The 14,858-nt window shown below is 40.3% G+C and overlaps 1 protein-coding gene across 6 annotated transcripts in view; it reads left to right on the top strand.

The window, feature by feature from the left end:
• LOC137175527 (ELKS/Rab6-interacting/CAST family member 1-like) overlaps positions 1-14,858 on the top strand; it is a 138,714-nt gene that overhangs the window by 93,712 nt on the left and 30,144 nt on the right. For all 6 annotated transcript variants that reach the window (XM_067581209.1, XM_067581215.1, XM_067581213.1 and 3 more), the window contains one exon: positions 8,045-8,192. In XM_067581209.1, coding sequence (XP_067437310.1) covers positions 8,045-8,192 — 148 coding nt within the window. The remainder of the gene's footprint in view (positions 1-8,044; positions 8,193-14,858) is intronic.

The raw sequence follows: 14,858 nt of genomic DNA, 5'->3' as shown, positions 1-14,858 counted from the left end.
TTCACCAACAGCAGATATATTTTCTTGCATTTAGGGGACACGTCCACCTCTTCTGTTTCTTTCCTGTATTTCAGGATTTAGCTTATTTGCTCCTAGAGCCGTTGAAGATGATTTTTTTGTGCCCTAACAGACTCATCAACCGCACTAAAATAGAAATCAACGTAAACTTGATTTTGAATCAAAACAGAAAAGGTATCTTGACTGGATAATGGCTTCTCTTTTAATTTATTGATGCTGTTATGCTATATTTCAGCAAGTGCTATCTACTAATTTAATTCACTTTCACCTTGTTGGTTTTTTTCTTTCACTTCTTTTTTCTTTTTTGATTGTTTAAAATAAATGTTAGTTTTCTAAAACTCATTCAGTCTATTTTATTGGTTAAAGCAAACTGAAGCAGATCATACTCCTCATGATTACAGTAAATATAATTATCACATTTTTCTTAATTCCACTTCATCCACTTTCACCACTCAAGTGAATCTGCTGATTTTATTGGCCTCAAAACTCATCCAGTTTCCAAATCTTGGCCAGAGAGCGTTGAGTAAAAGCTTCGTCAGAGTCTAGGTAGCATTATAAAGTCTTAACCAGTCGTTATGGTTCTCTGTAACTTGCAGATGTCTCAGCATGTAGAGGGAAACCTCCCTTCACAGAAATGAGGTCGAGCTTGACACGCACCACGTCCTACAGGGGTTAAAGAGTAAACTCTGGCGTCCTACAACCGGCCTCCAGTGTAACCAGAGCAGACAGTGTCACAGAAAACAATGGCGAGCAAGCTTTGTTCATTGGGAAACAGAGAGAGGGGATTATTTCTAAAATAGCTCTGTGTTTGTCTTAGACAGAGACTGGCCAGTGTCACACTGGACTGAATCTACCTTACCCACACACACACACAAAAGGACACACACATTCTCACACACACAAATGCACAGAAAAAAACATTGAACACACACACACACACACACATTGAAATACATGCAGGTACAACCTTATAAGCTCACACATGTACAGAAACATATGCTGTCATGAACACAGACAGTGAGCTGTCACTTCAGCATACACTCTTACACACACACTCCCTTAAACACACTGTAGATTGCCGTGGAGGGTGACAGTACGACGGAGATAACGCAGCACACACTGGAAGCTGCTCTGGTGTGTGTGTGTGTGTGTGTAGAAATATGCGAGTGATCTAAGACCAGGCATTAGTGTTTCTGATAAAGCGAGGGGCCTTAAGTGGTTTTAGGAAGGAGAGAGCCCCTTTGTGTGTGTGTGTGTTTTGTGTGTGTGTGTGCTGGGGTTGGGGTCAGGTGCCTGGCGCGTTTGTGTGTATCTGCTTACTGTCTGCCTTGTCACCCCGGCGATGACATCATGGCACACGACCGCCAAACAACGGAAAGAATTCCTCCCGTCTTCTTTATAGACAGGAGAGCGTGAGGAGGTGTAGAGATAGAGCGAGTGACAAAGGACGACGTGGGGTGTCTGTGAGGAGAAAGAGATGAGAAAGGCAGGGTGGGCGAGAGATACTGATAGAGAATAGGTGAGAGAGAGCCTGAAAGTAGTGTTAAGTTTGTCAGCTATTTTTTTATTTAGTCTTAGTCTTATTCCTGTGTCAAATGTCTAAAATGTCTAAAAGTCTTAGTCAAAGAAAATCGTAACTATTTTAATAAAGTTTTATTCAATGAAAACTATTGACATATTAGTCTTTGTTAGCTGTCAGATTATATTGAACATTGTTGTTATTCAGGGTTTCCCATTAATGTATTAAAGGTATGCTATGGAGGATTTGTTGGTTGTTGTTTGTGGCTCCTTCCGAGCGAGCGAGAGAGGGAGCAGTGGTGGTCAAGCGAGCTAGAGAGTGAATGAAGAGCGCGAGCGGCACTGGCAAGAACAGAGCTGTGAATCAGATAAATAAAATGTTCTTTTCTGATTGTTTCCCGGCACAAATAAACACGCCCACACCTCCACAGAACCCTGTGGGAAGATGCTGCATTACCGGATTTTTTGCAAATGAAGAGCTTCATCCTGTCTGCTGTGGCCTCTCTGCTCTGTGCATGTGTAGCTCAGCGAAGCCCTCGGTCAAGCAGACACACAGACCTGCAGCTCTTTATACATCCATGAGACAGAGAGGAGAGCAGAGCAGAGGAGAGAGACAGACACAGCGATGTAACCTGGTCACTACGCTACGAGTCCTGACCTCACACCCTGCGCGTTGTTATTGGCTGGGGGCAACACACCCACTGCAGAATAATAAGAAAATACAGGCAGAGGGCAGAGTCTCTGCAGATAAATACAACGCCACACACTTCTAGTGGGTCATAAGTGATGATTGAGAGGGATTACTTCCTTATGAGTCTATACATTGTTTTTTAGGAAAATCCTGCTTAGTATGCCCTTTAACTGTGGCGGGCCACCCCACTACACTTTCACTTTGGCATCCACTCACATATAACCGACACTTACAACACCAACACACACACCAGAGTATAACCTACACTAGCACTCACTTATTAACATTAATGTGCTTTTCTGTAAAATAGTTGATGTATTCTTCATTGTGCATCTGTTGCACATCCAATGAACAGGATATTTGGATTGTAATTTAGAAAGAAAAACCGTCTATAATATTTTGTCTCCTCTTTTTTGTCAATGTAAATGAAAATAGATTTTGGTAAAGTTTTTATTTATTAAACTACATATTAGTCTCATCTTTTTTCGTGAACAATATTATATGTTGATATAGTCACAGTTAGTGTTTAATGAGGTCGGTGCCCTCTTGTCATCGTCTCCTCATGGAAAAAAAGGTTGTTGACGAACATATTTAGTCATAGTTGTCGTTACTGAAATTAATACCTGAAAGTCAGAAGGAAGTGGGAAAAGAATATAAGCGTAAATGGAAACTTGTTAAATTTTGAATAAACTGTGAAATGTTCATAAAAAATATGACAGTTTTACTGCTCACATTCACTACCTGTTGCCAGTTTTCTTTGTGCTTTTACAGTGTTTTTCTAAACATGCAGGAAAGTCAGGATTTACTGGTGGGCAGAAAGTGATTTTTACATTTTCAGCAGCAGCAATACAGTGTGGAAAAAACTGCCAGGTATCCCTGTGAATTATTGGACGATTCCACACCTTACGATTTACATCCAATGCCAATGTTCAGTGCCAATGCAGGAAGTTATTACTGAGGTGGAAAGTAAAGGAGGTTGGGGTGGTGGATAGGCGTGTAGCACATCCACCTTTCTTGCTAACTTTGCTAGCTTTCCAGCTTTTTTCAAGACACAACATAATTTTTCTCCATCTCTAACCAAGTGTTCTAGTTCCCCAACTACAACCATGACTTACTACAGATTATTTGCCGTAACCATGAACTTTACCTAACCTGAACCATTATACCATAGTTGCAACAAATGACGATGGACAAGAACGAGACAAGAGCATTTTCTAATCTGACGCCGCTGTTGGCAGTAACTGGCAGGACATCGTTTGTCAGTGCTTCCCAAAACTGTGACAAATCACTGTTAAAAAATGATGTTTTATGACGTGGCGACACTGTGGTTAGCGTCTGGTTAAGTTTAGGCACAAAAAGCACTTGGTTAGGTTTAGGAAAAGATCATGGTTTGGGTTAAAATTATCACTTTGTTAAGGGTAGAGAAATATTTGGTGGCTACATGGCTACAAAGGTTAAGGTTAGGGGATGAACGTAGTTACAGTTTTACGGGAAACAAACAGCGGTCTCCTGTGACGCGGCCCACTGTTGAGTGAATTAACAGTAGACTTGCCTCGTCCACATTAAAGCAATGAATAAAGACTGTGGGATTATTCGATTGGTCGGGTGACGTATTGCTTGCGATAAAAGTTAAAAGAAGACAGATTTTTCTGCTGGAGCCCTGTGTAGGGACCCCTGCTGGTCTCAATGAAATAAATGAGGAGGCTGCACGTTTTAATGGAGTTCTGTTGTCTGTCTGAACACGAACTAACCGATGCCGTGGCTGAACAGTAAAAGAACAAAGAGCCACCTAAACAAACTAGAGAAAGATATCACACCACAATCTCTGAGACGTGCTGCACAAAAACATCCCGTCATTTAATTCAAAAGATGTTGCCAAAATAAGGAAATACAACAATATGACAGATTCTACTCTGTGCTTACTGGTAGTAGACCTTCCCTTATCCTTCTGTGCCCTCCATATTGGTACAGAAAGGGAACACTTGAAAGGAAAGTTAGAGATCTGAGGCTGCGTGTCTACTGGGAACCCTTCTTCCTCACAGTGCTGGCTTGGCTGTCTTTGTTATTTTCAGTGGTAAGGACACATTGCCAGCAGTGCTGAGAGAGTACTATGTTTTTAAGTGCCCTTTGACAGTAGAATTATCTAAAGATTTAGCAAAAGAGCACTGCACTTGAAACACTTTTTAATGATCACATAGCAACAGCAGTAGCCACAACCAGCACTTGTGTGTTTTAGCTCTGCAAGCTGAGAGGGCCAAGTGGAGAGTGTTTTATGTGTGTGTATAAATGTGTTTTTGCGTGTGTGTGTCAGACATAGATGAAGGGAGAGCCATAGAGAGGCCCAGAATGAGACAAGTGCATCTGGAATAAATATCATTTTATCACCAGGGTTTATAAGCGCCATGTGCTGGCAGGTAACTCTCAGATATGGTATAAAACTAGACGCACTGTTAGCTTTAACAAGACTAATATTCCATTAGCCATACTGTCTGTGTGTGTGTGTCTCTGTGTGTGTGTTAAAGTGTTTTTACAAAAAAAAGGAAAGACTGTGATAGTGTTCCAGTGTCTGACAATCTGGAGGAAAGGAAATGCTCCTTTTTAAATGAACAAGTCCAAGTGTTCACGTGGGTTTAACTGGTCAACATATTGATTAAGTGAAAGGGAATCCTGGATTTGAATGTCTAGGGACTTGTAGGAAACAGGCTTATATCACTTTTACACACTTCCTGTACAATAGTAGAGTTTAAAGCCTTAAAAACTTGTTTTTAGCCCCTGAATAACATGTTAGGGGCACAACATTTGGTTACAAATAGGGCCAAGTATTGAACCTCAATACTGTTTTTGGTACTGATTTAAATGTGTGCAGATTATCAAAAACTGTTGAGAACTGAAACTTGGCTTTGGTCAGATTCTTCTTCTTCTTCATTTTTTCTTGACTTTGATTAGATATTTCCTGATTCAGATTATAATTTTGTTAATTTTAGACGGTATTTATATTGAGACAGTTTTTCAAGTTCTAGTGGACGCTCTGTGTTAAAACAAAGTAAAGTTTGGCTTATGATTAGTTGACAAACTAGCTTTCGAGAATTTTTAAACATTTTTTCTCAGTGAGATATCCCCATATTGGTATTATCACTGAAACTCAGCTATCATATTGGCACTGGTATCAAAACATTTCAAACATTACCCAGCCCAAGTTACGAGTAAGGCTGTTTCCAGATCGGTATTTGACTTTGAGTCACCAGTTTAGTTCTAATATTCAACTTTTGGGGAAGACATCTGTGTTTTATTTTGTCATGTGCTTGTGGTTCCTGCTTTTTTTTAGTAAACAAAATTATCACTGCTGCCCCACAATAAACTCCTATAATTGTTTCAATTTATTTATATAGCGCCAAATCATAACAAAAGTTATCTCAGGGCACTTTTCACATAGAGCAAGTCTAGACTGTACTCTTTAAAAAGTACTCATGTCTTACCTGCAAGACTTGTGTTTTTGTGTCTTTGATCATCATTCATGATGTGAAAATATCTGATTTCCACACAGTCAAAGAAATAGAAAGTGTGCATCTTGGTCTCATCTTTGGTGTTATTAAAACAAATTTCTTTTAGATTTTGTCATTTCTCTCCAGATAAATTTGAGAAATATAAAGGTATTATCTCATATTGTATGATATAAAGATATCATTTAAGTTTCAGAAAGGCTTTTGCTAATCACCACTGACAGCGGTGATTAGTAAAGTGACAGTGGCCAAACTTGCTCAGGGAATCGATCTACCAACCCCTCCGACTCCTGACCCTGTCAGGATTGCTGCAGTGGAAATGCATGATGGGACGCTTGTACACTGACAATGTGGTCAGTGAGGTTGACCAAATAATCTGTGGGTCTTCACACAGTCCAAACATGTAATCTGTCTTCATTTAGACACTCTCATCACTGCATTCCTCACTGCACCACTGTATCTCTGTGTGTGCGAGAGTAGAGATAAAGAAAGGGAGAAAAAGAGCGTAATTGTTTGTTAAGAAAGAAAATGAACAAAAAATGGTAATGTGTCTCTGCGTCATTGGGTCAGTCTGCGTTGTTGGGTGTATCTGGATAATTGTATGTTTGTATGTGTATATCTTCATACATGTATATCAGTAGAATTGATACGTTGGGATGACACAGAGATAAGTAGAGGACAGAGTGAATTTAACACTTTAATCAAGAAGCTTTATTCATTTCCATTGTTGAAAGTCACTTATTAGTAACAGCTGAATGCAAAAAAGCAACATATATAGAGGGGAGAGTCAGAGACACAAAGAGGAAAGATATTTGTTTGCTCATATGCAATTCAGTATCTCTGTGTGTATGTGTGATTGCGTGTGGCCAATTTTTGAGCCCTGTGAGATTGTGGGAAAAAAACGGTATGATTTAGATTCTCTTTGGACACGGGCAGAATTCCGAGAATTCTGAGCCTTGGGTGTCCTCGGAGGCGGCTCAGCCAGACCCAAGGCTGATGGGATGGATGGGATGCGGCTTGTTGCTTCCCGACCACATGGAATGCTATTTGTCAGCCCGACCATCCAGGCAAGGGACCGAGATAGAGAAAGAGACGAGAGATCTGCAGGAATAAGACAGAGACTAGAGAGTAGTGCGGACAGACAGTCAGAGGCATGTATACGTGTGTAGTTAAATAAAGTTTAAACACAATACGATTGCTTATTTGAGAAGCTTTGGGCTCAAACACTAAATATGTGCTTTGTTGGAAGCCAGGTAGCCTCATGAATCTTCTCTTCAGCAGTAAGTTGTACGCAGGCCACCGCTTTGGCAATGCGCACTTTGCTGAAGTGTCCATGAATGATGCACTGACTTGCTGCCAGCTCCCTGCTATGTTACTGAAATCAAGTCTCCCTATCAGTCAAGTTTATTATTATTAGAAAGAGATTAGTGTAAGTCTTCCTGCAGATAGGATGAAATAAGGTCTGCAATCTTCGTGTCATTTTTTTAAACGATACTCATATGCAATTTTTGCTTTTATGGACAGAAGACAGTGTTGAAAGATAAGAAACTAGGAAGAGAGCGAAAGGATGAGGATATGCAGTAATCAACCCCGCCCTGATCAAAGCAGAAACATCTTGATGACATCGTATGCGTCATACTCAACCACCAGGAATGACCTATCTTTGTGTAAAATACACCAATTTTATCCTCCTAAATCACAAAATGTTGTTCCATTTTGTGATTTAGGAGTTTTCCCCACTTGTTGACATGCCATTGGTTCACCAAAAAACTAAAAAGTTTAGGTCGGTTAACCCAAATTGCTATTTGGCCGTGCAGATAGTTTTGGTTTTATTTGTCCAGATTTTTAGATATCGCTCTCTTGAGTTTTTCTTCCTCCACCCCAATGACAGGGAGATGAATGGAACTTAGATTGTGGTGCTGACAGCATTATGAAATGACATCTAAAAATTAAACAGTGACGTTTCTTTCCATAAACAGGATGCCTGAGTCCATAAACAAACTATAGAGACAGATATCTCAGAACTGGGCAAATTAAACCAAAACTTTCAAAAGTGATTAACTGAAACAAAAAGCAAAATAGAAACTGTCTCTATAGTATCAGTGTGAGAAAGAAAAAGCTGAACCAGCATTCATCAGTCTCTTTTACAGCATGTTTCTTTGTTTTAAAAACTGTCAAATTCAAGCAGTTACCTCTCACTGCAGTTAACGTCATCATTGTGCAACATCACCACATGTAGCTTTAATTAAATCAAAGTAATTAAGTTGTTAGTTTCTAAAAGTCTTGCTAACAAAGTTGACTTTTTCTGACTACGCAGACAAGAGGCGCTGCTGGCAGCTATAAGCGAGAAAGATGCCAACATCGCCCTGCTGGAGCTCTCCTCGTCCAAGAAGAAGAAAACCCAGGAAGAAGTGGCAGCTCTGAAGAGGGAGAAGGATAGTCTGGTTCAACAGCTCAAACAGCAGGTAGGATTATGCACAACAAATCACACACACACACCACACACACACACACACACACACACACACACACACACAACAAACTTTGGCATCCAAGTGGACACCAGGAAAGCTTTTTGTTCAGTCATTTAAACGAGAGAAGGGGAGTACAGAGATGGAGCGGGAGGGTGAGGTGAGGTACGTGCGAACAAGTTAATAATGGAGGTAAGAGAAGAAAAAGTGGATGAAGGAGTAATAAAAAAAAGAGGGAGAGCACAGGTGAGGATGGCGATGACGAGGGGAGCAAAGACAACAAGAGAGGCAAAGAGAAACCAGATGTGCGTCCACAGTCCTCCGACCACTAAGGGTAAATTTAGGATTAACCTTCCCCTCCTACACTCACAACACAAACACACACGGAGTTCAAATCCACTCCAAATCTCTGGTGACAACACTTGTATATGAATTTGTATTTATTTAAATTTTCTATCTGCAGATACACGGAACACTAACACACACACACACACCTTACACGTCACTCCGTTGGTATGGATACATGTTTATAGAGTTTTGCACACAAACGCACACCGATATGTACACACTCACCCAGGCCAAAAACAAGGATATAAACATGACCAAATGCCTCTGTGGTTCCACACAGAGGTCTATTCACATACACAAACACACACACTCAGAGACACACACACTCACACACACAGTAAAGGTTCTCGTGGGTCTAGTGAATTAACCAACCCCTTAGCGGATGAGCCAACTGGGAGTTTGGTGAGTTTCTTCCTCACCGTTCTTCCTTCTGTACTTCTCTCCATCTTTCTATATCTGTTTCTTAGATGGTTTTTCAAGATCACCATTAGTAATAAATAATGAAAAGGTCCAGAGTCAAAGCCACATGTGAGCCTAGCTTATAAGGCCGTCTGTCTAGCCTCTAACCCACCTTGCTACATAACTCTTTATTTCAGCATACAAGGGGCCAACAGACACACATACACACCAAATACCAAACACACTGACACAATGATAAGACCTAATATATCAAAAAGCCGTGGCAAGATCAGAGAGCTTCATATTCGCTTTAATTTCCCTTGATTCAAACTGTGAAATTAAACTGCTACTCTTGAAAATACAATGGCGTTTTCATTCTCAAAAGTGCCTCAATAGATAAGACGCAACAACTCTTTTGTGGCGAGAGATTTGCAGTTATTGAATATTGCCAAAAATCCACTTAATGGATCGAGAATGGCTCAAAGGATTCAATAAGATAAAATGTTGCACGCACAAGAAGGGGAAAAAATCGCGTGTGTGCGTGTTTAAGAGAGGAGCGGGGGAGGGAGGGGAGAGAGTAGCTGTGTCAAATGAAGTCATAATAACGTGTATCACTCTCCTCTCTCTTCCTCCTTCATCCCTACGTCTCTCTCGCCATCCTATTTGAAGTCTTTTATGACACCTCAGGGTCTCGGAGGTGGTTACTGACAACACAGAGACTCTACTGTCTGCTGCTGTGTGTGTGTGTGTGTGTGTGTGTGTATGTGCGTATGTGCGTATGTGTGTATGTTCAAGAGTGTGAGCAGTTTTGCTCCCCTCTTGGTCTGTCTCTCTCTCTCTTGCTGTCTGTCTTTCTCTCTGTGGTGTCATAATTTTCAGTTCCTGAAAGATGGATCACAGCCGAGACTTCCTCAATATTCCCGTCTGTATATGTCTGTGTGTCTATGTCTGTGTGTGTGTGTGTGTGTGTGTGTGTGTGTGTGTGTGTGTGTGTGTGTGTGTGCAGTGTATGAGCTGAGGCTAGTGTAGTATTTTTAGCTCACTCCTTTAAAGTGTTACACACACACACACTAATAACCTCCCTGACAGACAGACAGAAACAAAGTTGGAGAATGAAATGACAAGGTAAAGTAAATCCTTGATGCACAAACAATTTACTTGTCTACAATTTAGATCAACAACTTGATGAGCTGTAAACTTGTTTGCTATAAAGCCAAATATAGCATATGTTAACAGAAAGCAGTGTAATTTTTTACGTGTGTCTAATGTACAACAAGTGTTTCTGGAGCGTTTTGGGCGTCTGCCACTAGTCGGGCGATTGGAGGTCAGAGTCAGTATGAATTGAACAGATGGAAGCTTCAGTAGCGCTTACACACCTCTGATGTCTCATGTCTGGTGTGAATTTGGGGTTAGAAACACCACAGTAACCTATTCTGTACAGCTACAGTACCCCGCTGTAAGAGCAGGATCCAATTAAAGTGTATTAACCAACCAAATTGATTAAACATTCAGCTCTCTGGAAATTCCTACTGTACAGGATCCTGATTTGGACTCAGCAGCCAGACATTTCTCCATTCTCTGACCCTAAAATGAGAATATCTGGTCCACCTTAAAGGTCAGTCCACCTTAAGTGAGCCTGGTCAGGTTAGGCTAATGTATTGTTGCTAACTTCTGGGCTAAATCCCTTCAATAGATGAGCCTGTCTTGGTCTTGAGAAGCTGCAGCATTTATTAACTGACACACTGTAGCCTGTACTGTACATTTACTGCCAGATTGACAACTTACTGCTAACCTTTTCCTCCGCTCCGCTCGCATTCACCATCACACCGTCGCTCAACCACACACTCGCTGCGCACACACATTGCATACTGCCCTATTCCTTAAAGGAGCTATGCTACTCTTATAACAGTACCTTTCACATAGATGTCATTTGAAGAATGAGGAGAAGGAGGATTCTGGGATTTGATGCACTAGTCGATGACTCAAAATCATTAGTAGCCCATTGATATTAATGATCGTGTGAAGTTTTAGCAGTGGCGCTCATAATTCTGCAGCGGCGGTGTATAGGGGAAACACTGAAAAAGCCTCAAACCCCCACATTTTAGAAGCTGCCACCGCAAATGTTGACATTTTTGCATAAAAAATGAGTAAAACGATTATTCAGTTATCAAAATCATTGCGATTAATTTTCTTGCCATCAACTAATCAATTAGTTCACTAATTGTTCCAGCTCTACACTTGACGGAACTGTGAAACAAGCACTTTTAGTCAGAAAAAATCGGATAATTGGATGGAGGAACAAGAAGACAGAAAAGAATAATTTTTGTGTATGTAGAGAGGGTAAACACGCAAAACACATCTGTGTATGTTAAGGAATATGTGTGTGTCCCTGAAAGTGTTTCCTGCATTTTGCCCTTTGACCCCCAGCTGCAGCGAAGGCAGGAGGTTGTAGATCAAGGCGATCTCAGCTCTCTTCACCTGCTCCTCTTCCTATGTTTCTCACAGTCTCCTTCCCCTTCACTTATAAGTTTCTCAGAGACAGAGACAAAAACAGAATGTGAGAGAGAGAGACAGATAGAGAAAAACAGAAGTGGAGGGGAGCAGAGGAGGAAGGGGAAGGATGCGCCACACTTTCTCAAGAGACACATGTGGTTAACATTTACAGGTTGTGTATGGAGCGTGTGTGGCCGTGGCCTTGGCCATTGTTCTGTACCTGTGTGGCTGAGGCCTGGCTGCGATACGGGCAAGTTTTATTTCCTATATTAGTGGCTTTGGATACTACACGTCTATAAAATGATGGTTTGATATTTTCCAAGTCTTGTCAAAGTCTTAAATGACATTTCATAGGCATAAAAAATGAGAAAAGACACAGTGGTTAAACTAGCACTTAATCACAAACCCAAAAAAGGACAAAAACTTCAAAGTTGATGGTTAAATCTCTACTATAAAACATAGCCAGGGTTTGTGGTGGGGACACTTTCCACTGACACTTTAAACCTCTGAAATATTAGAATCCTGTGAAAATTATTGCTTGACTTTGTGAATTATGAAACAGGATGTAAAAGTGTGTTCTTGCTAAGATACGCACAAGCTGCTCGTAACCCAGAATAAGAAAAAAAAGGGGGTTTTGTTTGTTCATAGACAGATGGAAGGATATGTGATTGCTTTCATTCAGACGTAACTAGATGTAAAATCATTTTTGTAGTTTTCAGGACAGAAATAAAAATAATAAAGGAGTCCCTTTCATCTTCAAAACCAGATTTTTTTACTGGTATTTATTTACATGTGCATGGAAGTCTAAACACTTCTTAAGTATTGGTACAGTACGTCCTCACTCTTAAATTAATATAATATAGTTTTCAGTTGTCTCTCTTCCTCTTTACAGACTTCACTGTTCACTATTATTTGTTTATATTCATTGTGAACATCTCCTCTTACTGACAAAAGTGGAAAAATGTAGCTCTAATCTAATTTATTCATCCGTAGAGACTTATCACAATGAAATAATTACCCCTCAGTCAATTTCATTGTCATTTGTAATTTTCTACTTATCAACAACTTTCTCGTCTTGACAGAGAAAGATGGGGGGGGGGATAATCTAATTTTTTTATTATGATGAAATGGTTCTTGTCCAACCATGACTCAGCAACTTACCATTATTGATAATTGCACGGATATCAACAAAGATCTCCTTTCAACACTGGAGGGAAAGACGAAACAATAATCTAATCTATTATTCCCCGGAGCCTTATCACAATGAAATAATTTTCTTCCAACCATGACTCAGCAGTTTTTTTCCCCTCACTTCACTCCATGTTCATTTGTTTCTCATTCTGTCCGTTGTCAGCGGGTTACAGCAGACCCGCAGGAAGGATTGATGGAGGGAGGGGTAGAGGGGAGAAGAAGAAGGGAACAGCAAGGGAGGAGGAGTGAAATAATGGTGTGATGATTAGATTAAGTGAAAAAGAGAGAGTTGGCCCAGAAACAAGTGAGCTGAGGTCAGCATTCCTGACAATTAGAGAAAAAGGGGAAGATGTAAAGAAAGGCCAGAGAGGAAAATTAGGATAGGACAGAGAGAGGACTGGAAAAAAAAAGGAGAGGTGTTAATTTATTAAATTCCTTCCTTTTCTCCTTGCAGTACTCTTCCTCTTCTCCTTCTCTTCCTTTCCCTTCATCATCCCCTTTTTGTCTTCTCTCCCCTTTCTAATTCATGGTTTTAGGGGTTTTGGGTTCAACAGAATTAGATATGAAAGAGGGCAGACGAGAGAGGAGAGGAAGTTCTGCGGCACGTTTCACCAACTTTGCAACATGCAAACTGTGACTTGCAACGTGAGATCATTTCTCCTCGTGTTAATTCTGACACATTCGACGTATTCTAAGGATCACCTTACCAGTGCTGCCAACTTAACGATTTTCTCACTAGATTTGGCGACTTGTAAGACCCCTTTAGCAACTTTTTTTTTTTTTCAAAAAGCAGCTAGCGACAAATCTAGCGACTTCTTTGGCAGACCCGACCTCCTCTCCTTGAAGTTGCCAACATTTCTCAGTGAATGTGCGCTATTGTGGCTCTGACTGTGTTCAATGGGGGGGACGGAGCTGCAGCACATTCAGTGGACCAATCATCAGCCAGATACAGACGTGAAAGAGCTGTGAATGTGCGTACTTAACAACCAATATTGATCACCATTGTTTGACTTGGGAACTCTTTCTCCTTTGTTTTCATTCTAAATGATTTAACCTGACAATTTAAGTTTCATTTAGTTTTATCAAAATAGACTTAAATAACAATATTGAGTTTATTCCGGTGTCTGGATCATCTCTTTATTCATGATACTTCAGTTACAGTCTATACAACAGCCTGCATTAAACAGTTTTTTAATATTAGAGGTTGATTTAGATGCAAATTGAGGTTATAGCTATCATCATCATCTTCTTTACTTGGATATTTTCAAATCTTGTATATATGTAATTACGTTATGACGTCACAAATAATCACATGACGTCATCTAGTGACATCTAGCAACTATTCAAGCAGGCTTTAGCTACTTCTCACTGAAAATATTTTGCAACACTGCTCCTAAGGCCATTTGCAACCCCTGCATAAGCATATGAGAGGACTGTAGGGATCGCAAATCATTTGTAAGAACAGAGCACTGTCAGCATTTGCAATCTGGGTACCAGCAGTGCTCGCAAATCGCTTCCATGAAACAGACTCCGTGCTAAATATTTTCTTGTAGAAGCTAGATGAACTACTGTAGTTGGAGAGATAATCGTTAACAGGATTTTACATAATTTCTTGCAATAAAGAGTTTTATGGAAGCAGCCATTGGTAAGCTCATTAGCTTGGTCAGAATAAGAGAATAAGTTCAAGGGGTTCAAGTCTGACTCCAAACCTTTGTTGCATGTGTGTTTCAGATATCAGGATTGTTGAAATAAGTACAAAATGTAAAGGGCAAAAAGAGCAATAGGGGAAAAAAACAAAGAGAAAAACCACGATCAAAAATTTTGCCACAGTGAACTAAAAAGACAACAGACACCAGTGAACAAGATGGGGAACAATGAGAAGAGGAGAGTAGAGGGGAAGATATGGAAATGAGGACATGTTGCAGAGAGCAGGGAGGAAAAGAGCGGGAGAGAGAATTAGTCACGGATACAAGGGCATGTTAAGGAGCTCAAAAGTCAAGAGGGAGAGACCGAGAGAGAGGGGAAAAATAAAATACTGTGACTGAATAGAGGAGTAAGAGACTTTGAATCAATGTTTAAAAAAAAAAAAAAGCTGAGATCATTAAAGAAAGAGAGAGGAAGAGAGACAAAGGAGGAGAGTGTTAGGTACTTTTTGTTACAGGATTGGGAGACTTAATCATAGAAAGTAGTGTATGAGAGAGCTGAGAAATAAAGAAAGGAAGGGAGGGG

This window comes from Thunnus thynnus, chromosome 23 (genome assembly GCF_963924715.1).
Source record: "Thunnus thynnus chromosome 23, fThuThy2.1, whole genome shotgun sequence".
Taxonomy (NCBI): domain Eukaryota; kingdom Metazoa; phylum Chordata; class Actinopteri; order Scombriformes; family Scombridae; genus Thunnus; species Thunnus thynnus.
The sequence above is the reverse complement of the archived record's forward strand: the minus strand, read 5'-3'. Positions and strand labels throughout refer to the sequence as shown.